Source organism: Primulina tabacum, chromosome 5 (assembly GCF_025594145.1).
Source record: "Primulina tabacum isolate GXHZ01 chromosome 5, ASM2559414v2, whole genome shotgun sequence".
In the NCBI taxonomy this organism is placed as follows: Eukaryota; Viridiplantae; Streptophyta; class Magnoliopsida; order Lamiales; family Gesneriaceae; genus Primulina; species Primulina tabacum.
Window position 1 is genome coordinate 2,058,053 of NC_134554.1, and position 25,362 is coordinate 2,083,414.

The 25,362-nt window shown below is 32.7% G+C and overlaps 5 protein-coding genes across 13 annotated transcripts; 1 reads left to right on the forward strand and 4 right to left on the reverse strand.

The window, feature by feature from the left end:
* Window positions 1-716: 716 nt before the first annotated feature.
* LOC142545372 (uncharacterized) lies at window positions 717-4,667 on the forward strand. Of its 6 annotated transcripts, none has more exons than XR_012820258.1 (6): window positions 717-2,227; window positions 2,311-2,387; window positions 2,514-2,880; window positions 3,200-3,257; window positions 4,094-4,158; window positions 4,427-4,667. XR_012820258.1 is itself a non-coding variant. In XM_075652531.1 (5 exons), exons 1-4 carry the CDS (start codon window positions 1,970-1,972, stop codon window positions 3,227-3,229), a joined length of 726 nt encoding a protein of 241 aa, XP_075508646.1. In that variant the 5' UTR covers window positions 717-1,969; the 3' UTR covers window positions 3,230-3,257; window positions 4,387-4,667. The 6 variants fall into 6 exon arrangements, 2 of the variants coding, with proteins under 2 accessions (XP_075508646.1, XP_075508648.1); XR_012820257.1 differs by having other exon boundaries at window positions 2,514-2,874; window positions 3,200-3,261; XR_012820256.1 differs by having other exon boundaries at window positions 2,514-2,874.
* Window positions 4,668-4,848: 181 nt separating this feature from the next.
* Window positions 4,849-7,423, reverse strand: LOC142545373 (subtilisin-like protease). The gene has a single exon (XM_075652534.1). It carries the CDS (start codon window positions 7,325-7,327, stop codon window positions 5,096-5,098), a length of 2,232 nt encoding a protein of 743 aa, XP_075508649.1. The 5' UTR covers window positions 7,328-7,423; the 3' UTR covers window positions 4,849-5,095.
* A 4,553-nt stretch (window positions 7,424-11,976) lies between these two features.
* On the reverse strand, window positions 11,977-12,793 carry LOC142545101 (blue copper protein-like). Its single transcript, XM_075652073.1, has 3 exons — window positions 12,634-12,793; window positions 12,193-12,395; window positions 11,977-12,114 (listed from the first exon to the last, which is right to left on the reverse strand). Exons 1-3 carry the CDS (start codon window positions 12,791-12,793, stop codon window positions 11,977-11,979), a joined length of 501 nt encoding a protein of 166 aa, XP_075508188.1.
* A 1,179-nt stretch (window positions 12,794-13,972) lies between these two features.
* LOC142545102 (blue copper protein-like) lies at window positions 13,973-14,720 on the reverse strand. The gene is made up of 2 exons (XM_075652075.1): window positions 14,561-14,720; window positions 13,973-14,322 (listed from the first exon to the last, which is right to left on the reverse strand). Exons 1-2 carry the CDS (start codon window positions 14,718-14,720, stop codon window positions 13,973-13,975), a joined length of 510 nt encoding a protein of 169 aa, XP_075508190.1.
* Window positions 14,721-16,751: 2,031 nt separating this feature from the next.
* Window positions 16,752-23,376, reverse strand: LOC142545374 (protein TPX2-like). 4 transcript variants are annotated; one of them, XM_075652536.1, is made up of 18 exons: window positions 22,878-23,376; window positions 22,241-22,396; window positions 21,483-21,572; window positions 21,045-21,177; window positions 20,635-20,740; window positions 20,231-20,287; window positions 20,016-20,101; window positions 19,814-19,889; window positions 19,671-19,730; window positions 19,488-19,574; window positions 18,518-18,576; window positions 18,177-18,255; window positions 18,043-18,108; window positions 17,891-17,953; window positions 17,600-17,677; window positions 17,467-17,511; window positions 17,235-17,338; window positions 16,752-17,164 (listed from the first exon to the last, which is right to left on the reverse strand). In XM_075652536.1, the coding sequence occupies exons 1-18, from the start codon at window positions 23,068-23,070 to the stop codon at window positions 17,146-17,148; spliced, it is 1,557 nt and encodes a 518-aa protein (XP_075508651.1). In that variant the 5' UTR covers window positions 23,071-23,376; the 3' UTR covers window positions 16,752-17,145. The 4 variants fall into 4 exon arrangements, with proteins under 4 accessions (XP_075508651.1, XP_075508653.1, XP_075508652.1 ...); XM_075652538.1 differs by having other exon boundaries at window positions 16,752-17,009; window positions 20,635-20,746; XM_075652537.1 differs by having other exon boundaries at window positions 16,752-17,023; window positions 20,635-20,746.
* Between the last annotated feature and the right edge of the window lie 1,986 nt (window positions 23,377-25,362).

The following is a 25,362-nucleotide window of genomic DNA, read 5'->3' on the forward strand; positions in this document are numbered from 1 at the left end:
ATTCACAATGTTTTAAATTATATATATAAATATATATATATATATATAATATTTATATACATATTTAATATGTTTATAATTTAAAAATATATTATTTATTATATTATATTAGTATTTTATATGATATAACAATGTTCTGGTCCAATCATCTGATTAAACACTTATTTTAAAGTGGATTAATACGATGACTGAACCAATTATGAGAACATTAAGCTATTATTAAGCTTGAAATATATCATCTAAAAAACTCTCTTTCCACATATTATTTTAATGAAAAAAAACCTTACTGCATAATTATAATTTATATGACAATTTATTATATATAAAATTATATTTTTCATACAAAGTAGAGAGCTTAACAAATAAAGTCTATCCTCCTTGTAAAACTCAAGTGTTCTTTGTCGGAAAACGGAAGAATTTATTTTTGAATAGTCAAAAAGAAAAAAAAAAGAAAAAACCAAGAACTTAGGTCTAGGATGTAATCGAGTCGAACTTTTGAATGTTTGAGCTTGGTCCGTTTATAATCGAGCCGAGCTCGAGCTTTATTTAACGAATATATGCATGGAGCTTATTCAAGCCTTTATCGAGTCTAATATCAAAATTATTATTTTTTCATCTAAAAGATTACTCATCAACTTACGACGAACGTGTTAACGAGCTAACGAGCCGAATATCAGAGCGTGTCTACAAAAATTTCTCCGCATCTCTGAGGTCTTTTCGGCTTCTGATACTTATTTGTTCGGGTATGCATTCTCGTGTGTAATTGCTGTTTTCTTTTCGTTTTCCTTTATTATTTATTAATATTAATTTTGTTTCCATTTCTGCGGGTTTATTGTACTGGGGAGCATGTTTCGTTTCCATCTTTTCTGGGGTTTCAACAGTGAAGTTCAATGCAGAATGTTGTGGACCAATCGGGAACGGCAGTTTTGGGTTTATTTAATTTTGTACTGTTTTTGAAGTTGTACGTGTTGGAATTTGAAGTTGCAAAATTAAATTGAAGGGATCGTCTTTGGTGTTGATTATATTACTGGGATGCGGGTATTTCTTTTTGTGCATGTTATGGTTTAAGTTGCCTTTTATAGCACATGCGATTTGTACGAATGACAGGTGAGTTGGCGGCAGCCACTGGTGAGATTGAAAGTTTTGAATTTTCCTGCAACACACACCCTTGCGAGTTGTGACTCGATTTAGAATTTGGTACTGTTGGCTAATAGCCTTATATATTTTGGCTAGAGTTGACCTAGCAACTACATGATGGAGGGATGTATTTTTTAGATTGCCAAAATGATTTTTATTACGAGAGATGTAAACTCCATTGGCACTTGGATCTTGCATCCTCATTCTCTTGTTTCACTTCTGGTGTTTTCACATTCACTAGAGTTTGGATTAACCAACTGTACGGATTGTTCAATTGAGTTGTTGTCACCGGTTTTTGAAGTCATTATGAAATGAACGTACCTGTTGGGGATTAGTGTGTATGTTTGAATATATTTTGGTAACATATTTTTTAATTTTTATTTTTTGCTTATGCATATCATGAGAAACTGTGCGAAACATACAAGGTACGTGCCTTTACAGGTTTGACTGAAACCACGACTTTCTCAAGTGCTTGTGTTGTTTTTTATTTCAACTTGTTTAATCTTGGTCTAGGCGTGGACATATTGGATTACTGCTTGATTCTCTTGAAATCAATTCAATATTTTAGCCACTAGAATTTCCTTTCTAGTTAAATGGTTTCCGTACAACTACATTATTTTTAAAAAAATTCAAAGTTATGTTTTAGTACATTGTCATTGTTTGTGAATTACAACAGTTTCCACCATTCTTTTGCTTACGATGTCAATGCTAAGGTACATTCTAGTGCCATAAGATATAAAATTGCTCACAATATGAGGTTCTTACTGTAAATAGTGCCAGATTGTGAGTGGCAATAGATTTTATGAATGTAATAATGCAGTTTAAGTAATTTATGCAGAATTCTAGCAAAGTGATTCTTATATTTAGTGTCAACATGAGTCGTTTCTTCCAAGGGTATGCTCAAATGATATCTTCCGTTGGTTGGAGAAGGGATAACATTTGGAGTCAGGGTGGTGGGAATAATAACCCTTGGGGACGCAGTTTTAAAGTCAAATGGCTATGTTTACATGATCTGCCTTTCCAGAGTACACTTCATTTGAAAAATCCATGGAATGACTACAAGCCTGTAAAAATCAGCAGGGACTGTCAGGTATTTTATTATTCTAGCTTTTGAAGGGTGTCCAAATGTGTAATTGTTAATACACTAATACCACCAGATTTTATTCTTTTCAGGAACTGCCTCAAGATATTGATGAAGCTCTTTGTGACCTTCTTGACCAGGGAAATAATATGGTTGCTAGCTTGAAAAGGTAATTAATCAGTTACCAAATTGAAGCTTTAATATTCATATTTTTTCCTTGTGATTTGTTTTTTTTTGTTTTTTGTTTTTTGTTTTTTTTTTTTTTGCATTTTTCAGTGCAAATTATATTATGCAGGAACGAAGTCTCTGGGGACGATTTTCCTCAAAGAAGACCTTATATAGAGACGTTTCATTCTAAACAAGATGGAGATTTTAACGTGCCTCTGGTGCATATGGCACCCATGCTTTATCCGCCTTTACCCTATCAGCATCAGTCTGAAGCAAGTGGATTTCATTTGCAGCAACAGAGATCCTGTTTACCTGTTAAATCATTAATGTTTTATGGGACATCGAATGTAAAACAGACAAAACATTGTCAAATTAATGGAAGTTCAGCTAGTAGCTTGAATACTTCTACTAGAATTGATAGCTGGGGCTTGTCAGCAGATTGGAGTCCCCTTGATGGCACTCTTACAGAAGAAGAGATACTGGAAATGGTATAGGTATCTCATATTAAGCTTTGCTAGTGAATTGCTGTCTTGGTGCATAGAAATCACAATTCTTGTTCTTACCTTGTAACCTGCTTTTCAAGATTTCTGAAACTACTGTAGTGTATTGAATCTTCTATTGATTTGACCAAGGGATGTTTCATGAAATTATTAAGCTATGCTTTTCCCCTTTATGTTGTTCACTTCTGTTGATGTCAACTTTTATTTATAGATATTGCTGGTATGTTCTGGGGTTCAAAACATTTTTGCCAGAGGTAAGGACTTAGCTGAAAGTTCTCTTGCTGATGATTACCTCGTTCATTTCATTATGCAGAGTTATAAACAAGTACCTGGAAGCTCTTAGCCAAAGCAGCAGAAAATCTCACCACTCTGTCAGTATGCTTGATACTTGCTGCTTTGCTACCACGTGTATTATTGTCGGAAAATGATGATTTTAGTGGATATATTGGTCGCTGAATACTTAAAGTTGAAACACAGTTGTAGATGCATAATCCTTTTTAATATTATCTTGAGTATGCTACACTTGGGTGAATTATGTTCACCTATTTGTCTTAAAAACACTTTGGACGTTATCTTCGTGTGTACCCACCCTTTCAAAAGGCCTTCACATCAAAGAATTGGATGGTAGCTCAATTGATTTGTCGAAACCTTGATCAAAACTCTATCTAGTTAGCTGAATCCAGCAAGAACTTGATTGAAGTTTCTAAATTCTTGGTGACGTGTGGGTGTTTATTTGCTGAGCAATCGAGGTTCGTGAATCTCATTGAGATTAAAGGGAGTGAGTGTAAATTTCTCCACTGTTCAAAAAAAATAAAATAAACCTCACATAATAGTTCATTCGTCTCATTACTGAATGATACTTGTAGTTTTGGTTTTAGCATTCGTGAAATAGATGCTTTTTGAAGTGGGGACGGACATTAGGTGGATAACCAAGGGTTTGGGGAGAGACAATTTGATTACTGCCGCTTTCAAGAAATGCATACAAATTTAGCGATCTACCTAATTTGAAAACCATAGTTATCTATGTCTGTGCAAGAATAACATAAAAATTCTAGTATTGCTCTTGGATGTCTATTTCAAGGGGCAGAATTCAGTCATAAATTTTGGATATGTTGGGTCCAAATCTTAAGAAGTATGCGCAAATGACATCTGAGACGTTCTAATATATTGGATACAAGCTAGTTTTAAGTGATATGTTTTTTAACAGGTTGGTGGACCATCTGCTAGCTTCCAGAAGTCATCATATAGTAAAAACGTTCAGATGATTTTTAAGTGTACCAATTTAAGTATATTTTCAGCGACTTTATTTTATTAGAATATAACTTCATTATCCTTGAGTTGTGCTTTTTCTTTAACGAATCATTTCGTTAGTCTTGACTGACAATGACAAAAGCATTACAGCCTTTTTCTCGAACTTAACTCCTAACTTTTAAACATCCATGTAACAGCCTATGTTCGATGTGAGGTGCTGATTTGTAGCTTGATTATCGTGTTCTACAGGCAGTCAGCCAGCAGTTCAAACCAACGATTCTACAGGCAGTCAGCCAGCAGTTCAAAGAAACGAACCTACCGCCAATCTCTTGAATAAAGAACAGGATTGTAGAAGTTTCCTGGTTGATCTCATGCCATATAATCAGTATCAGCTGTTTCATTTCTCCGCCCTTGGGAGCTATTACTAACTTTGAGCCGTTGAAATTGGCACTGATGTATTCTTGTTGTATCAGATTAGATATAATGTGCAGTAATGCAAGTATAAATATCCGTATCGAATGAGAAATAAAGTCTTATCATTATATAAGGAGATACAAATGTGCCAAACCCTCAACTCACTCCACTTCTATTAAGAATAATTATATAGGATACTCAAAAAAATTAAGTTGTATGGGAATCAGGAAGATTTTAAAATTTCTGCGAACTTTATCATTTGAGAATGTTTTTAAACATATCTTGTCCCTTGCAAGTCAAGTTTAAGAATGTTTTTTGTTTTTCGAATAATTTCATTACAGAGACACAATGAGTGAGGTCCGTAGCAATTTTCCATCGAAAAATTATAATAAAATTTGAAAATCTTCTTCTAAACATTGATTACGCTGGCTCAGTTAAACATTCAAAGGATTCCAAATTCCTTAAATTCCAAGGTATATAAAATCCATCTAAAATTCACTTATTGGATGCAAATGATTTGAAAAGCTCCATGATCTCTTCCCTCTCATTCAAATACAACTGCTATCGGACTCCGGACTGAATACTTGGTAGATTTCCAATTCAGGAATCCTTGAGAAATAACATTGTCAACCTGATCTTTTGATCGGCTAAACTTCGTGTTGTAAGTCAATTTTTTATTCAGTTCCGAGAAACTCAGGACACTTGGTTCAACAGATACATCAACACCGGGAGGCGAAACAATCTCCAAGGCAAAGGATGAGTTAGCCTCGCCTACGTTAGTGATCGTCCTAGTATATGTCTGAGGATCCGATCCGAGAACAATGGAGAATGATGGGTAGTTTAGTTGTGCTTCCGATATACTGGATTTGTCTACGCAGTTGACCTTGCGTTGAAGGATGACGCCAACTTGCCGACTCGTGTAATTCAGGCCACACAGGTATGAAATGTATTCATCAGGATGGATGTCGTAAACCAATCCTGGATCATTTGCTTTTGCGGGATTGACATGGCCTGCACCCGTGGCGAATATGTCAGCAGGGTGAAGGGTTTGATCCTCGATACTGATGCCTGCAAGGTTTACTTGATCAGAACTGGTCATTATAGCAGATTTGATCGCTGCAGGTGACCAATCAGGATGCGCGTTTTTTAACAAGGCCGCAACGCCACTCAAATGTGGACAAGACATAGAGGTCCCTGAGACCATGTTGAATGTTAATTTCGTGTTCGGGTTGTTTTCGACAGAGGAAGGCCATGCCGCAAGGATATTTAAGCCAGGGCCGATTATATCGGGTTTGAGAATTCCAGGGCTGGCCAGGCTAGGTCCCCTTGATGAAAACCCGGCAACAATTGGAGCATTGTTATCTCCGATTATAGTTCTTTTATACAAGATAGTGGAGACAGGGGTAGAAGTTGAATTCAGATAGGCTTTTACTTTGAGCCCATCTGCATAACTGATGTGTATAGCCGGAAGAACATGGGCTTCCGCGCTGGTGGTGTATCCCATGTATTCTTGATTCATAAGAACCATGGCCGCGCCACTGGCGTTTTTGACGGCTATTCCTTTGCGAATTGTTGTACTTCCGCCACCAACTTCACACAACACAACTTTTCCTCTGACGTCATCGGGGTTCAACGAGGACGTGCTGCAAAATCGTGCCATCGGATCGCTGGCATTAGCGCCAGGGTAAACAAGGGGCAATGCGGTTCCAGGGAAATCTTTTGGCTGAAAAGCTGATTCCCCATTCAATTCCTCCTTGTTTCCAAGCACTAGGGTCGCTCTTATTTTCCTGTCAGTTGTACTCGCACCAACCGTCAGGATCCATGGCGCCTCATTCGACAAAGATTTATTGAACGGGCCCGAATTCCCTGCAGCACAGCTGACAAAAATCCCCTTCTCCATTGCGCTATACGCGCCAAGCGCGATGCTATCTTCATAGAAGGGAAAGGACTCACCACCAAGAGACAACGAAAGAATGTCCACGCCATCATCAATTGCCACATCCATGGCAGCAAGAATGTCACTCTCTGTACACCCGATAGTGCCACATACTTTGTAAATCGCCAGATGAGCAAGAGGTGCCATTCCAGCGGCCGTGCCATTGGCATTCCCGAAAATGTTGGCACCTTCGACAAAAGCTCCAGCAGCTGTGCTAGCAGTATGTGTGCCGTGCCCATCTTGATCCAACGGGGTTCCATCCCCATTTCTGAAAAATCTAGCTCCAATAATCTTCTTGTTACAGGCTGTGAAATTGAACTCACACTTGCCCTTCCACCTACTAGGTGGAGGCGGCATCCCTTTATCGCTGAATGACGGGTGATCAGGAAATACTCCTGTGTCCAAAACTCCGATAATGATACCCTTCCCATAATTTGAGCTTTCCCAAAATCCCAAGTTCTGATTCAATCCCAAGAAGTTGGGTGAGTGAGTCGTGTGCAGAGGGATAACACGTTCCGGACGTGCCGAAACGAATCCATCCTTCTGTTGCATGGTTTTCAAATCATCTGCTGTTAATTTAGCAGCAAAACCTGACAACACATTGTTGTAGAAGTATATAATTCTCGATTTTCTTGCTGAGGTTTCTGGATTTGATGGTACAAATGAATTGTACCATGTCTGCAGATCTTGTGATTGTGGCTCAACATGCACAATGTACGTTTGTAAATTGTCGCTTTGGTCATCAAGATTTGTTGATGTAACAACTGAGCTGAGACTGTGTAATGAAATGAAAATTAGAAAGGGAGGAAAACCCATTAGCAGCAATGAGCCTAACTTCATATATAATTTATTAATTAGTGGTCGAAGTTTGTTTTATGGTGTAGAATAGTGAAAATGTGGACTTGTTTATATAGGCCAACAATGCTGGCCAGGTCAACTCAGAATCATTATATGAGAATTAACCTCTATTAATACATGTATTTTTCATTTTTCGAGACTCAAACCCGAGATCTTGTCCACGGCGACAAAGCTCACTATATTACCTTGGGGAAATTTGTAAAATACGGATATCATTTCCTTAAATAAATAGTTGACCAATATTAAAAAAACAATATATCTCTATTACTTGGTATTATTTTTTTCTATTAAACACGCGTAAACTTGTAACATGCCTCTCAAATCCGAGTTTCGTCCATTTTTTTGTTTTCTGTTTTTGCTGTAATTAAGGGATCGCTTACGTCAGGATCGCGACTTTTAGGTTTTTGTCACTAAATTATGAGAAATTAGTTCAAATGTCCCAAATTATTGATTTTATAAAGCCTCATCAATGTCGTTTTCTTTGTGGCCTTGTAAGATTCTGTGATGCCACAAGTTCTTTTCTTCATTCGACAAACATTAACTTGCCGATTTCCTTTCAATTTTCTAACATCTCATCGTATCTTTAATTTATTTGTAAATTAAGTTTGAGTGCCTGAGATTAGTATTTCTTGCTATATAAAGAACAATCTGAGACAGTTGTCTGTTTACGTGTTCAAATAATGTTTTCTGCTAACTTGCCGTACGCTTTTTAATACTGCCAAACGATGCACGTGAATATTAATTATTTTAAAAAAATTAAAATATGATTTTTTTAAAAAATAATTTGAATCATTTTTTTTATTTATATTGGTTTAGTCTTTTGTCATATTAGACGAATAAATTAATTAAGAACTTATATACCTTACTTTCAAAATCATTTCTCGAATTAAAATTCAAGCAATTGATTTTATGTTATATAATAAATTATAATGAGCATAATATATAAAACGAATTGAAATGAAACAAATTTTGAAAATATATGTATCTAAGCACCACGTATAAGGTATAATAACCTAAAAATCAACCAAATTATGGATTTTATAAATGCATAAATAATAATTTATATAAGTGAAGCACACTAAGGGCAAATAATTATCAATTTAAAATATTTGTAACCAACTCATCAAAATATTATCAAAACTAATGAAATAATAATATTAATAATAAAATATAACATATATTATTCAATTTAAATATTATTTATCCTCCTACAAAACTTTTTTATCTTTTGCTTTAGAATTATATATCATAGATAAATTAATTTTCATATACATTAGTTAATGAATAATTTTTTAAAAAGTATATAATTTATATTTTTCATTAAGCCATCAATTACAATTATATATATATATATATATATATATATATATATATATTATGTATTTTTATGTGTTTAGTGATTGTATATTGTTGAGATCAGGAAAGAATTTAGATGTGGTGAATAAACTTTTTAAAAAGTATTTGCTTTTAACAATGAAAAATCTTGTTAATTTTTTTACACTTTTATAAGTATAATAGTTAAATATATAGTTTTTTAATATTTTTAATTATTTTTTAAAATTTAAAAATATATTCTGTTAATATTTTTTCTAAGAATTATGTATCAAGAAAATGTTATTTCTCTAATGTATTTTTATTATCAAATATCAATTCAATTTTTATGTAAAATTATTTTCAAAGTTTCTTATGTTGGAATTTTCTATTAAAAAATAAAACGTCTATTATGATCTTCATGTATTTAATGATTGTGTAGAAAATTTTCATGCAATTAATCTAACAACACATAATTTATGGGAATAGTAGAAAATTTACAATGAAAAATTTTGTTATTCTTTCTACACTTTTATAAGTATAATAATTAAATATATAATCTTTTAATATTTTTAATTATTTTTTTTAATTAAACTATTCATTTAATATTTTTTTTAAGAATTATGTATCAAGAAAATGTTATTTCTCTAATATATTTTTATTATCAATTATTTTATTTAATTTTTATGTAACATTATTTTCAAAGTTTCTTATGTTGCAATTTTCTATTAAAAAATAAAAACATTATTATGATCTTCATGTATTTAATGATTGTGTAGAAAAGTTTTCATGCAATTAATCTAACAACACAAAATTTATGAGAATAGTAGAAAATTTACAATAAAAAACTTTGTTATTCTTTTTACACTTTTATAAATATAATAGTTAAATATATATTATTTTAATATTTTTAATGGAAAATATATAGATTTATTAAAAAATCTATTCTTTTAATATTTTTGTAAGAATTATGTATGAAGAAAATATTATTTCTCTAATGTATTTTTTATTATCGAATATCTATTCAAAACTTTGTCTATCATCGATACTTCTATAGGAGTAGATATTTCAAATATCACCAAATTTTTGTGTACTGAATTTATAAATTTGTCGTATGTATAATCTTTTATAAAAGTGCTACTAAAATCTATACTTTTCTTACTATAGTCAAACTCTCCAAATTTTTCCAAGAGCTTCATATTTTATGATATTATTAACATATTGACATTCATAATTATTGATATAAATTCTTCTAATAAATTTATTAAACTGTTTACTTTCAATTCTTTGTTTAAACCCATAAAATATGTTAGTATTAAACTTCACATTATCATATTATTTTATATTTATCATGTTATTCTACAATTGGACATATAGTTAAATTTTTTTATATATCTTCTTGTAATACTATAATTTATTTATTACTTAATTAGAAATTCCAATAAAAATATAATTACAAAATTATAATAAAATCATTAAAAAATGTAGAGAGAGAATTAAAAAAATAAAACATTTAAATGTAGTATAAATATCAAGTATTTGTTAAAATTAATATAGGAGTTATATTTTATTATTGAAATGGTATAAATTACTACAATCAATGTAGGTTGTAATGATAATTTATTAGCATTTGTTACAATTTTACATATATATCCTTATAAGATTTTTTGAATTCATATTAACAAAGAAGACATTTATGTCTTTTCACAATTGAAAAACAAATGAGTGATCCACACTTTTATAGGTACTAGTATGAAGCACGTGTGATGCACGTAAATACAAATTATATGATAAAAATAAAAAAATTTGATTTTCTAAAAAAATAATTTGAATCATTTTGTTACAAATTTGAGTTTAATCTCTTTGTTATATTGGACGAATAAATTAATTAAGAACTTATGTAATTTACTTTCGAGTTTTTTGTCAAATTAAAATTGAAGTTGATAATTTTCTGTTATCTAATAAATTATAATTAGCACAATATATAGAATCAAATTAAATGAAACAAATTTTTAAAAAATATATATCCAAACATCAAGTATAAGGCATAATAAACTAAAAATCAATCAACTTATGGACTTTAAAAAATGTGAAGGGTAATAACCATAAAACATGTTTAATTAGTATTAATTATTAATTAATAGACTAAATGTGAATTTACATAGGTTACTTGATTGATAATTGAAATAAGTAAAAAATGTGAAGGGTAATGACGTCCATTCACAATTGGAAAACATTTGAAGTATCCACACTTTTATAGGTATATAGATATATAGATATTATTTAATTAATTAACATTGTTCCTCGCTTCAGTATCTTTGACTTGATATACATCTTATGTTTGTTAAGAATGTTTTCTAAAGTTTTTTTTGAGAAAATGAAATAATATTGAAATTTTAGTGAGGAAAAAATGTAAGTTTATTTTTTTATTAGGGAAAATATTTCACAAGATTCAGATCATATAAGTTTTGTCTATTAATTTTTTAAATTATTTGTTAAGCTATAACTTAAGAAAAATATTATATATTTCTGTTAAAATATAATATAATATAATAATAAAATATTTTTTCAGAAGGATAAAATATTAAATTTTACAAGTAATGATCATATAAAAAATTAAAACTTCTTTTGGCTTGGCTATTGAAAAGATTTATTTTGATTAATTACTTTCGGTTTGTCTTTTCATCAGTATAGTTATAAATGTTTCTTTCGATCGACATTGTCTTTGACTAACAAAGTTGACTGTTACATATTCTGAATTTACATAAGGACAATATAATTAGTTTATATATATATATATAGTTTTAATATGTTCTCCACCAATGATTAAGGATCACAATGGACTGTATCGTTAATTGTCAAAGACAGAATGCGTAGTTTGTGTAAGACCAGTAAAAAAGTTCGCGCATCTCCTTTAGAAACTTGAAACGATTGGTACTATTAAAGTAATAAAAATTACAATAACTAGTTGTGAACCTCATTGTAAATTTTTTTTTGGCAAAAACTTGTGTGAGACGGTCTCATAGGTCGTATTTTGTGAGACATATCTCTTCTTTAGGTCATCCATGAAAAATATTATTTTTTATGCTAAGAATATTACTTTTTATTGTGAATATCAATAGGATTGACCCGTCTCACGGATAAAGATTCGTGAGAAAATCCTACTCAAAACCACTTCTAACAGTTACATTGAATGTTATTATTATATGTGGCATATTCATTTCTTGTCTAAAGACAGCAGCCAAAAAAAAACTCTAAATAAAGCTGAAGTAACAAGCTTTATTAGATGTGACAATTATTTTTTGAATAATTATAAGAATTTAAACCGTGATCAAGATCTTATATGCAGCAATGACAGCAACCATCAACCCCAAAGATTTCAATGGAGAGATTTCATTGGCCGAAGACGAAGGGGGCGGCGGGATAGTAAACCAGGGCGTGGGGGCGGGAGTCGGCCCCTGTTTCCATGCAGGCGTGGGTGTGGGTGTGGGTGTGGGTGTGGGTGTGGGTGTGGGAGTGAGAGTCGGCCCCTGGACGGAAACGGTGATGGAGAGCTGCATCCCTTTGGAGCAATGGTCACCAATTCCACAAATGTACCACTTGTTCCCTGGGGTGGCAAGGGTGATAACGTCGTGTCCGCTGGTTAAAGCCTTGTTTGATGAGTTGCTAGACATGCAATGCTTGAAGTCGGATCCATTCACTTTCAGTATATTGTGGACTCCTTCTTTGTACATGAACACTGCAATCAAATTAATATTATTATTTGTTCAAATAATAACAATGATGCTAATACTAATAAGAAGAATAATAGTATGCATATCATGTGACTGCTGTCTAAACCAATGCTTCGATATCATTGAACTCCCCCAATTTACCACGAATTGGAAAGATAATCGAACCATAACTTAATTATAGGCACAAATTTTTCAATGAACAAACCAAGAAAAATGAAAAACTTTGAACTTAAATTCACGTACTGATAGTGTCGCCAACGTAAAAATCTTTGCCCTTAGCCCAAGCGGTGTAATCGACCCCTAGTGTCCAACCATCGTTGTCTCCAACCATATAATCGGTAGCCAAAGTCGGAGCAACCGCCGTTGCGACGACGACCACGATCAAGAAAGCTTTAGATGCCATTAATTAAGAAACTGTTTCTTGATCAAAGGCCTTGGCTATAGCTAGCTTGAATTGAATTGTGTTCAGTTAGTTTTTTCTGATTGCTGGGGGTGATGAGTTTAGAATTTATAATGTATGTACATAGTGAATTCTGTGGTTTAAGAAACTGAACATCAGGTGCCGGCTGACAGCTGCTGCATCATTGTTTTCCGATCCTAAAAACTTCCTCTTCACAATGTAAATGACAGCACATGCACTCTGGCAATAATAGGTTCCATATGGGCACTTCTAGCTTTTCACGCATTAAAACTGTCCATTTCGAATTAAACAAAATTCACAGGTCTTTTCTCATTATTCAATCTAAATTCCTAATATTAAGCCAGTTAGATAAATTTGAGTGGCTTCTCTTTTTTTACAAAAAAAAAAAAAAAAAGGATTCGGTTTAAAGAGAAAACCAGACGAAATTTTTTGGCGTTTTCACTTTTATTTTTAGGTATTGGTGATTATGAGGTGATGATTTATGAAACATGGGTTGTAATTTAACCTACATAAGTTATAAGTATATTCTGACAGCTTTTATAATTCATATTATATTTAATTGCGTACCTATTTTAATCTTGGTAGTGCATATTTATATTATTTTATAAAAATTATTCACTTTTAAAATATGTTGCTTGATAAATCGATTGGATTTTTTGCATGATTCATTAGGATGTAGTGACTATCGTTCATTAGAATGAACAATGCCAGGTTTCCAAATCCCGGGATCTATCCAACGACATAAGTTGGCGATCTGGTAAATCAACGTGAACAATGTAAGTCTGTAAAGAATCATTTGCTATAATTGCTGAAGATATTCGGATGAAGAGGAAGAACAAATGGGATTTGAGAAATGTTGATTTCTAGCTATGATGCTTTAGGATAGAAGGATTACAGCTGACAAATATGGAGAAATGATGAAAATATTCTAAAAAATAAAGAAGTTTGCCACTAAAATTTTGTTCCATGCGAAACCCTAGGAAGGCTATGGATAAAAAGTATCAAGACCAATCATCTTTTATTTCATAAAAAAATTGATATCTTTTGCTTCCAAACACAACACCAAACAGTTACATTGCATGTTATTATTATATGTGGCAACATTTCTTGTCTAATGACAACAGACAAAAAAAACTCTAAATGAAGTTGAACTAACAAAGTTTAGGCCATGATCATCTTATATGCAGCAATGAAAGCAACCATCAACACCAAAGATTTCAATGGAGAAATGTCAATGGCCGAAGACGAAGGGGGCGGCGGGGTAGTAAACCATGGCTTGGGCGTGGGGGCAGGTGCAGAAGCCGGCTCCTGGACGGTGATGGAGAGTTGCATTCCGTTGGAGCAATGTTCACCAATTCCACAAATGTACCATTTCTTCCCTGGGGTGGCGAGGTTAATAACGTCGTGTCCGCTGGTTAAAGCCTTGTTTGATGAGTTGGTAGACTTGCACTGCTTGAAGTCGGGACCATTCACTTTCTGTACATTGTGGACTCCCTCCTTGTACATGAACGCTGCAATCAACAATATTATTATTTGTTCATATATATAATTATAATATATCATGTTTTATTTGAAAAGAGTATTGATTTTAATTAGATTAAAAAAATAGACTACGTGCCTGCTATCTAAACTGATGCTATGATATCGTTAAAGTGCCCAACTTACCTTAACATTTACGAAATGGAATTATTGAACCATATTCCGAACAAACCAAGAAAAAATAAAAACTTTGAACTTAAATTCACGTACTGAGAGTGTCGCCAACGTAAAAATCTTTGCCCTTGGCCCAATCGGCGTAATTGACCCCTAGTTTCCAACCATCGCTGTCTCCAACCATATAATCAGTAGCCAAAGTCGGAGCAACCACGGTTGCCACGATTACCGCGATCAAGAAAGCTATAGAGGCCATTAAGAAACTCTTTCTTGATCAAAGAAGGCCTTGGCTTGCTAGCCTGAATTGAGTTGTATTCAGTTAGTTTTTCTGATTGGTGGGGTTGATGAATTACAGCATTTATAATGTACGTACTTAGTGAATTTCTGTGGTTAAGAAATGAAACATCAGGTGCCGGCTGACAGCTGCTGCTTCATTGTTTCCTGCTCCAAGAAATTTCCTCCTAACAATGCAAATGGCGGCACACACTAACAACAATTCTATATTAGGTTCCATATGGGCACTTTGTGCTTTTCACGCATTAAAAATGTCCATTTCGAATCAAACAAAATTCTTTTTTTTTTTTTTTTGCCTTTTTCTCAATGTTCATGCTAAATATTGATCCAACTAGATAAATTTGAATGGAATTTTTTTTAAAAGCAAAAAACAAAGGGGGAATTCGGTTTAAATCGAAAACTGACCGTAATTTAATTTTTGGCTTTTTTCTATTAATTTGAGTATTGGTGATTATGAGGTGATAATTTATGAAACATGAGTTGTAATTTAACCTACTAAGTTATAAGCATATTCTTACAGGCTTTACAATTCATATTATGTTTAGTTAGTACCTATTTTTTATAATCTTGGTAGTGTATATTTATGTTATTTATAAAAATTACTCACTTTTAAAATATCTTGCTTGACACTTTGATTAGAATTTGGCATGATTCAGTAGGATGTAGGGATCATATTGGGGCCGCCAATGCCCGAGTAAATTTTTATAAATTCTATGGAGATTTCGATATTTGCAAAACTCAAAATTTTCGTGGGGATTTGTAAATTTAAAAGACCATGTTCTAGAAAAAATTTACGGAAATTAAAATAAATATGTGATAGGAGTATCAAAATTTTGAAATAGAATAGGATTGTGTTTTGATTTTCAATATATAAAATAAACACAAAATCCTATTAGACCACGGTCAATTTTGTAAAACGAATATCTAATTTGACTCGATCCATGAAAAATATTATTTTTATATTAAAAATTATACTTTTTACGGTAAGTATAGATCTAGTCGATTTGTTATAGATCAGACTGTCTCATAGTAGATCCGTAGGATATGCTTTTTTCCCATATATAAATGATTAATAATTATGTTAGTTTATATATATATATATATATATATATATATATAAACTAACATAATTATTAATCATTTATATATGTCGTGATTAATCTTTTTAATTATTACAAATCTCACCAAGGATCACCCCTAATTAAATAGTAATTATTCTAACTAATGATAGTAAATCTTATAAAAAAATCATGTCGATCAAAACTAATTATAAACTACTCAAAATTGTTAATTACATTACTTATATTTAGAAAATATCACCTACGAATAAGAATTTACAAGTATGCAAAGTGCACGACTAGATAATAGATAATAGTTATTTAACTTAACATGCATATTTGGTGGCATGCAAATCCAGTGTTGTTCTCACATAGAGCAATAATTGTGTGGATTGATCCAATACATGGAAACTGTGTTCTTTTATTCAACAATGCAAAACGTCTGGCTAATCAAATTGTTCATGTTCTAGTTGGTCGACGTTTGCTTAAACATAACGATTTTGTCTTTGAAGTTTCAATTCCTTTGTTTCTACAAAGATTTGACTTGATGAAGAGCTAATGCAAGCTATGATTTTATTTTATTGACTAAAAAATACACAAAAATTGTGTAAATGATCCAGCGAACTTTAAATTTTAAAAATGACATTCATTCGTTAAAATAGACAGTGTCTAATTCCCAATAGCGCATATTTTTAATTATTTTTAATTTCACATTTGACCAGCATCATTGATCCAAATACCCAATTCAATATTCTCATAGCCATAAAAGTTTGTAATAATCTTGACCTGACCAATTTTTTTTCTATAAAGATAGATATAATGGTGAGACAGAGCAAGTTTGACTTTGGAAAAGCAGAATTACGAGGCATGTGTAGTTTCGGACAGCATGCCTTTCGGCAAGACTTAACTTCCTATCCTGTTATAATATCCACAGCTTAACCATGACGTTTCTTGATCTTTGTTTTATAACTGCACTTTTCCCGACAAACTAGAGTTTGAGGGTAACTGCAACATAAACTTTCATATGTAAAAAGAGTGTTCCGCCTATACATTTTATTAGTGGATCAGGAGAAAGTTCACATTTGAAACTGTATATTCCAATGGTAACAATCACTTGGGACAAATATCAGCACCTCTGTATGGTAATCTACATTTAGAGTATGTTCAGAGATTCCCCTCCGTGCGCCATCCGTCTGAGCTTCAGATTCTGACCAGATATAAATGGTTGTATCAGTATTCGGACCACAGACTCATTGCCCACTTCAATCAGATCACAGGAATTTTAAGGTCAACTATCAAAATCACCGATAATGTTCCCCCTTCACACCTTCAACGAACACTGTTACTCCTGAAGTACCATCTTATAAGCATAATGAACAAGATTTATGTCTAAGAATATAAAGGATAGATCAAGTTACCAGTTAAAGCAAGACGCAGCATTGACTTCAATTTTTTCAGCTTCAACACCAATATGCTGCTTTCCAACAAGCACAGGCAGTCTCGCTTTTGATGGTTGTCTTATCTGTTAAAGAACACAACATCGCGGCAATTTGTAAAAGCACGAGACAAATTCTTCAAGGAAAGCCTATCGTCGATGGATTAACTTTGTTGAATGATATTTAAAGTATGTGAGAGGGAGCCATCCAATACCTCATTTCCTTTTTGGAAGCAACCCCGTCTGTTCTCTTTTGAACCCTTGTAAAATGTTATAGTATATTTAGTCAAACTCAACAATATGACATGATTTTGATTTCTTAACATGACAAAGGAAATCTCAGGGAACCTTGGCTGATGTGCTGATGGAACGTGGCAGTTTAGACTCATGATTAGCAGTTTGTGGTGTTTCAGGCACTAATGAGAGCTAGTTCAGAAAGAGAAAAGGATTAATCAAATAATGTGCAGTTTCCTTCAATGATTTACAAGATCGGTGACTAAATAAAATTACAGTAATTGCACGAGACAGTCCAGAAATTCAGAGCATTAGTATGTTAATTTCTTGGAAGTTCGCGCAGGAGTAGTTCGGAAGAGCAAAGCCAACATGATCCAGCAAGTAGACAACAGTATATCAATTTACCTTGTTGAAAAGTTCAATTGGAGGATTATGATTAAATCTCTTCTCCGTTTGGAAATTAAATTCCTGTGACGTTGACAAGACTATATTTAGTGGTGGCACTTCAATATAATAGGAATCCTTAGATTATAGAACTGAATTCTCATGGCAATTACCATTGGCACAGTAGTATCTTTCTTACTATTTCGGAAAACTCCAAAAGTGCCCTTGCTCGTCAATATCTACAAGTATAAAGAATCACATTTAAGATGTTTACCTAAAGTATGATACTTGATTCAGAGAGAAGTACCTTCTTATTTAGGGGAAGAGCTTTGAAGCCACAAGAAGACTCACAAACCTCTGGCCTTGAGGCATTTACATGGATGGGTCTGCAAGCACAAACAGTTTAAACAACAAGAAATTCAATTGTACAATAAGAATATGTTCACAAAATCAAGGAATAAACTACACAGCAGTAACGCAGGCAGCAATGAGACTAAATCATAGAAAAGACAGGCATTGCTGTGGACATCTCAGGTTTGAAGCATTAAACTTTGAATAACTAACAAGGCATGCAGCTGTTGATGGCTGAGCAGTAGAAATGAAAAACTATGGCCTGAGGAACTCGATGGAAGGATCAACAAGTACTACCTTTCAGGCTCCCGGTTTCCTTGATCTGTGGTAATGTCACTGAAATATTTGTGTGATGCCTGCGACAAAAAGTATTAAATTAATTTCATTGCACACAATCTTAAACAGGATAAAATCTCTACATCAGCTTTAAGCAAGTTAAACCTTAGGACACTCAAACTCAACAAGGAAGAAAATAAAGGGACCTCGCGTTATCTTTCAATTATTTGATCACAGCCTATGGTGAATCCATGAAGTTGGGAGAGTAACATAGACATAGACGTAACTAGAAATTTTTTATATTGTTGGCAAAATTTATTGCACATATATTAAAGCAATTTGTAACACATTATCTTCGATTATGAGACAAAAGTTAAAAAAATTAAAATTATACGGTAGAAAATAGAATCTTATCAAGTCTTGGCATGAAAATTCCAATTAAGTTATATGATTAAAAAATAATCGTACAGGGAAATTGGAATATGTAAGTGCAACGTTGATTCTACTGAAATTGAAATCTAGTATTGTGACTTTACGATTGAAATTTTATAGAAACAAGCGTTTGTCGTTTTACCAAAACTATCGATAATGATGATGGTGCAACTCAAATATTTTAAGTCGTACAACAACTAGAACATCATGTGACGATTGCTTTCTAAAAAGCGCAATTATTACACCCAACAAATTTGCTTTGAAAATTTAATTTTTGCCGTAGTTAAAAGAAATCAAACATAATTGTGTATTCTTATTTCGTGATATAGTTTCTAGTTGCTTTATGTCAAATTTCTAGTAGGCTTTGAAGCCTTATAAATTACTATATATGTTTAATTTAAATATATAAATAAACTAAGTTAGATTTGGAAATTTCTAGTGGGCAAGAGCCCACTTATGCCCCAACATAGATACGTCTATAAACACAGATAAACATCGACAGATTAACAAACTTAATAAAACATGTCAAAATGTCTTGATTAAGTATACAATTAATAACCTTATAAGACTGATGGCCTGGGACTGAAAGTTTTGGAGCTACTGACTTGTGTAGCATCGCCCTCTCTGATGTCTTCAAGTGAAATTCCTTAGGCCAAATTTGCAAGGAAATGAGCACACAAATCAAATAAATAATGTCTCACAAGAAAATGTGGGAAAGACGTCACTTTTTGCGAGCACTCACTTGAAAGTTTGGCATGACAGGAATGCTTCTTTTTGGAAGTAATGAAGGTGCCTCGAGAATCTAAAAATCAAGGACTTGAAAATTTTAAATTGTTATGTAGTTTGAAAGTATACGTGCTGCATTAATATGATTTAAATACTAACTTTCCTATTTAGCGGAAGAGCTTTGAACCTACGAACAGTGGAAGTCCCATTTTCAGATTCTTTACTAGTTTTTGGCCTGAAAATCGACAACCAAGCAGGACGCTCAGAACACTAATGGAGTAATATACGAAATCTCCTGCAACAGCTCCTTTTTTGGGAGAAATGTCAGGATAGAAATGCTTCCTGAGTGGACCAAACCAACCTTGTCTTCAGAGACCGGTGTGAAGTTTCAAGATCCGGCTCTCTTGGAATAGTGATTCTCGTCTTGGTATGGTTTGTGATTCCATCCTGTCCAATCATTTAAAATAACTTAAGTTAATTGAGTGTTGTCTTTCAACTGTGAAGCTGTTCCGGTTGATTCTTGCATCATTGCATTGTAACAAAAATGAGAGAGGTGAGACAATGTACACAGCATACCTGCTTTGGAACCTTGTGGACAAAACTAATTTGCTGCAGCTGCTCTGCATCCACGACCTATTAAGTAAAGTGTTTAAGCTATTAAGAAACATAAAGGAAAGAAACTCTTTGATTAGTCACTGAAAATTTCATCCAACTACAAACAACAGATTGACTAAAAGTAGTTTCCCTAGCATCGCCTTGACGGAAAGAAGATTTGTGATAGCAACCTCATGTTTACCAGTTATCAACAAAGATTTAGTCCTAAAAAGAAACATTTTAGGTCATTTTACATGATAATCATCGGTACTTTTAATCATGAGGCATCTAGCTTGAAAACAACAGCTATAGAGAGCGAGAGAAAGAAAATTCAAACAAGAGAACAAGAAATCCATGATGTTTAAGAGGGAAGAAATGAAATGTACCTTGCGGAGAAGACCACCCTCAAGCTTTTGCCTTTTCGCAGCATGATTCTCAATCCCAAAAGTGCAAACAGAGCTTTTATCCGTTTTCTCTACGGATGTATTTGACCTGGCACTTCAGGAATAAACGTCATATACCAATCTTGATACATGAGAAGCCTCATATGATGCATCCCCATAACAAACAAATTTTCTATCACTAATCAGATCTAGTGCTTCGCAAAATGAAGATTAGACTTTTTCAAAGAATCCCGGCATAACAAGGTTAGTTTTGATTTTTCAAATCTCTTCTTTGACATGACACAACAAGTGACAAAATGAAGAGAAAAATCATAACAAATTTTTGTAACAATCCTAACTAAAACGTAAATGCTACATAAAATAATAAATTGGAATCAGAAGAGAAATATAACCTAGCATAACCAGCCTGGGGTGGATGATTTTGCTTGGCCAATTGGCTTGCTGTTGGCTTCAGAAGAGTTGAAGTTCTTGGAAAAGAAGGCTTCTTCGTTAACAATTTTGTGTAAGGTTTTGATTTAGTATAGCCTGACACGTGATTGTTAACCTAGGTAAAGCAGTGAAAGTACAAATAGATATACAAAAAAATAAGAAAGCCCGAAAAAAGAAAAGAACACGCACAAACACCCGAAAAAAGAAAAACACTCACACACAAACTCTCACTGTTACGCAACAAAGGTGGTATATCTAAGATCTTTGACAAGAAAGCCTCATTGAATTTTAGATTTGGGTTAAATTAAGTCAAACCAAGGACATAAATGATTAGAAAATGGTTAAAAAAGAACATAAAAGAACAATTTTACTACACAAAATCATCACAGAAAAAAGAAGACCTGAGGGTATGTTTTTAGACGGATTCTGAAGCTTTGTCCTGCTGCCAATTTGTAGAGAATTGAAAGTTCCATAGGCCTTTCCATCAAAATCTATGAAAAAAATATAAAGATAGAATTAACCAATGGGTGATATCATGTCTTTTCTTATATCAAAAAATGTATCACGTGTTCTAGTTATTTGAAATTCAAACCAACAACACTATAATTGATTGAAGCAGAGTAGAACTGGTTATTTTTGTCCATGTTTTTTTGGAAGATGGACAAAAAGGACACTCAAGCGTTGAATACAGAAGAAACGTGGAAAAAACTAAAATTGCCTGTGACCACTCTATGCAGACAACTTTATTGACACCAAATCAAATTAAATCGATTGTTACACTGAAAAGAAGTAAATAGAATACTATCGTAGCAGGATGCACAGAGATAGCTGCCAAAGTAACTCTTAATTCCTATAAGGGAACACTAAAAAAGAACAAGCCTCACCACCATGCCTAGAAGAGCTTTGTTCAAAACAGCAAAATGATATCATTGTTAGAATTTATATGAACCATTTAACGAGTTTGAACATATTCCAATAAATCCTTTTCTACCAGCAACATTCAATAAACTCGACATGAAACGAGATAGACACGTTAATGGTTTAACCTATAGCCTTGTTTTATCTATGTTTATTGAAAACCTAGCAGCCAACATATAACATTGAGTCCTCCAACTATGATGAGGACAAAAGGATCATATGTCTATTTGAATAGTAGTACCTCTGTAATTTGTATCCACGACTGAAATTACTTCTTCGTCCTCAATATCTGAGACACACTCGGCCGGGTTCATGTTCTCCACACCTTTAGACTTGGGGGAGATACATATATTTTCCATCATCATTTTATCTCTCGGAACCAAGTTTGCCACGAAAGCTGAAAAAATGTACACAAAGATTATCAAGTACAATGAAATGAAAACAAAGAGAAAGATAAAGAATACTCATTTCAATACATATTATGGCATTACTAATAATGAAAATAATATGCATATCATGATTAACCTTGATATAGCATTGAAATGATGATTTCGTTTTTTTTCAAAAAAATAAATAAAGCATTCCCTTCAACCAACTTCTGTAAATTACACAGTACCCAACGGAAGTCTTGAAGACTGTAAAACAGTCCGCTGCTGGTGCTAGTACCTCAATCTCCAAAAAGCGTACTTTAGATGGGATTACCATAAAAGACACGAAACATTCAAAAATAATGGCAAGAAATAGCAGAAATCCCATATCCAGATCGACTTATGAGTTTTCAATTCGTCTACCACCGGGAAAGAGATAAAGAACCCCAACTTTCAGATTCAATGATAGTAACCTTAAATGGGAAATAGGAGAGTAATAAATATTATTACGGGAAGGTGGGTAGCTTCCGGCTGAGTGGAACCAGACCTCCGCTAGGCGCGCCTCCAGCGGCGACTCGAGCCGGGTGAAGTCGAAGAAGCGAGCGGCGTCGAACTCATAATCAAGGTCAATCTCATACACCGTGAACGTGCATTCCATCTCCTCGTCCTGCTCGTACACAGTAACCTTGGGTACTTCTTCCATTTTTGGTTCGTTTCTCCCCGGCAAGGAGAATCTATAAAGTGTTTTGGGGGAGAGCAATATGATGGAGAAAAAGCTGAAATGTTGAAGCGAAGATTTCTTGAAATTCGAGAGAGAGAGTGAGTAGAGACAGGAAGTTGTATGTATTTGGTTTTGTCAGAAGAGAAGGGGGCATCAGGATCTGGAAATTTGAAACACAACGGATATGGGAGGATTCGCACCCAATAACCGGGTTATATGAACATCCTAATTAGTAACTATGTAACTTAAATTTAAAAAAAATAAATAAATTCAATATAGATAAAAAATAAATAATTGTTATCAATACGTCGAGTTCAATCTCCCGCTGTCTCTGTCATCCTAGTTGTGAGTCTGCTACACATGACTTAATCGATATGATTTATCAGATTAACGCAATTTGCAGGTTACTGTGTTGACTATTAAGTTTATCCAAAAACACCAAATATAACGACTACATATTCACAACGTTTAAAAAATATATTGGTTCGAGAATTTGGTTGTTACCCTAGTTATTGTTTTTATTGTTATTTAAATGGCATTTTTTATTAAAAATAAAAAATTTATTTTTTATCTATTTATTTAAAATAAACAAAAATAGTTTTCCAAGAAAGTTGATAGTAAAAAAATAATATCTTTTTGGTTCCCATTTGATAAGTCACGCTACTTCACCTTAGCAATTCAGATGGAACGTAGATAATTATATTTTTTTATTTTGTATTTCACTGTACATAAATAAATTATGCGTATGTATCATATTTTTTATATTTTATTTTACCCATCATTCGGCTACTAGACATGGAGTAGAATGTAAAATATATAATTCTTTAATATAAATTAAGGTTTCAAAATTACTACAAGTTTTAGTGTTATTATAAATTTTGGATCGAATAATTTATTTTATTAATTAGATTTGGCATATCAATTTCAAATTATTATGATTTCGGTGTATTTTAAAGTGAATAAAAAATGGATATCTGCACGTTAAAATCCGGGCATTGAATGAGATGGTTTAATTGAGTATTTAATGGGGGAATTTTGAAATTTTGACAATGAGGTTAGGGAAATGGGTCATAATCCGGGTATTCGGGTACAGATTCATTCGGACACTGGAATTCCGGCTTAGTGTGATGTTACGAAAGTACCCTCAACGGTTTAATTCGTTCGTCAGGTCCCATCACCAGACTTTAAAATTCAAGCATGGGATTGTCTTTGGTCTGAGAACCTATTTTTCATATAATTTCCATACAGTCAACTCCATGGACTTACACCACTTGTTTTTTCCCAAGTATTTTGAAGATTAAATGTTTTTATAAAAAAAATTAAGTGTTTCTAGTATATATTTGGTTATATATTAGTCAAATAAAATTATTTTATATATCAGAAAAATTAAGAGAACTGAGAATGATAGATTTGGAAGCGTAAACGTAGCTTTTGCTAGCTAAGAAAAATGTAGTAAATCGTTATCTGTATCATAAACAAAGCGTCATAGATTCAAAAGAATTATGTCTACACATCGGTTTAAATGTTGATATTTGCCATAAAGTATAAGGGATCTATTTGTAAAAACTAGAATAATGTCTCCGAAAAGATAATATCATTTATGTTTTAATTATTTAATTAACATATAAATTATATACTGATTCAAGAAATTAATGAATATATACGTATATCTAATTTTTTGAAGTAGATATAGAAATATCGGGTTCTTAGTTTTGTAAGAGAATAAATTTAATAGTAAAATTTATTTTCTTTATTTCTTACATGTTAGGTTAATATTCTTTTCTTGGTTCTATTTAAGTGAATTTTTTTTTTTTAGTTATTTATTTTAAATTTCAAATTCGAATAATGTTAAGATACAACGATATTTACATTAATTATATCGTAAGATAACTATTATTATTTCGTGAGATTTTACTATTATATCGCGTTGTATTAAGTGTATCATCAGATTTTTATAAATTGAATTTTTTATGATATAAAAATTGTTGTACAAATATTATTGTACGTGATATCACTCTTCTGATTTTGGGTACGTATTAGGTACTTATTTGTATCAGCTATTTATATTTGTTAATGTTGATCTATTTCTCTGTGAAGTATCCTAATATTGGCTACTTTACTATAAAAACCATGCAACTCTTTGCTCGCATTGAAATGCATCTCATTAAACAGTGCAACAAATTATCGATCAAACTCTCCAATTTATCTAACTCCAGAAATACAATTTCAAAACTTTTGGGAAACATGAGGTACTCTAAAGGTCTCTTTACTTGG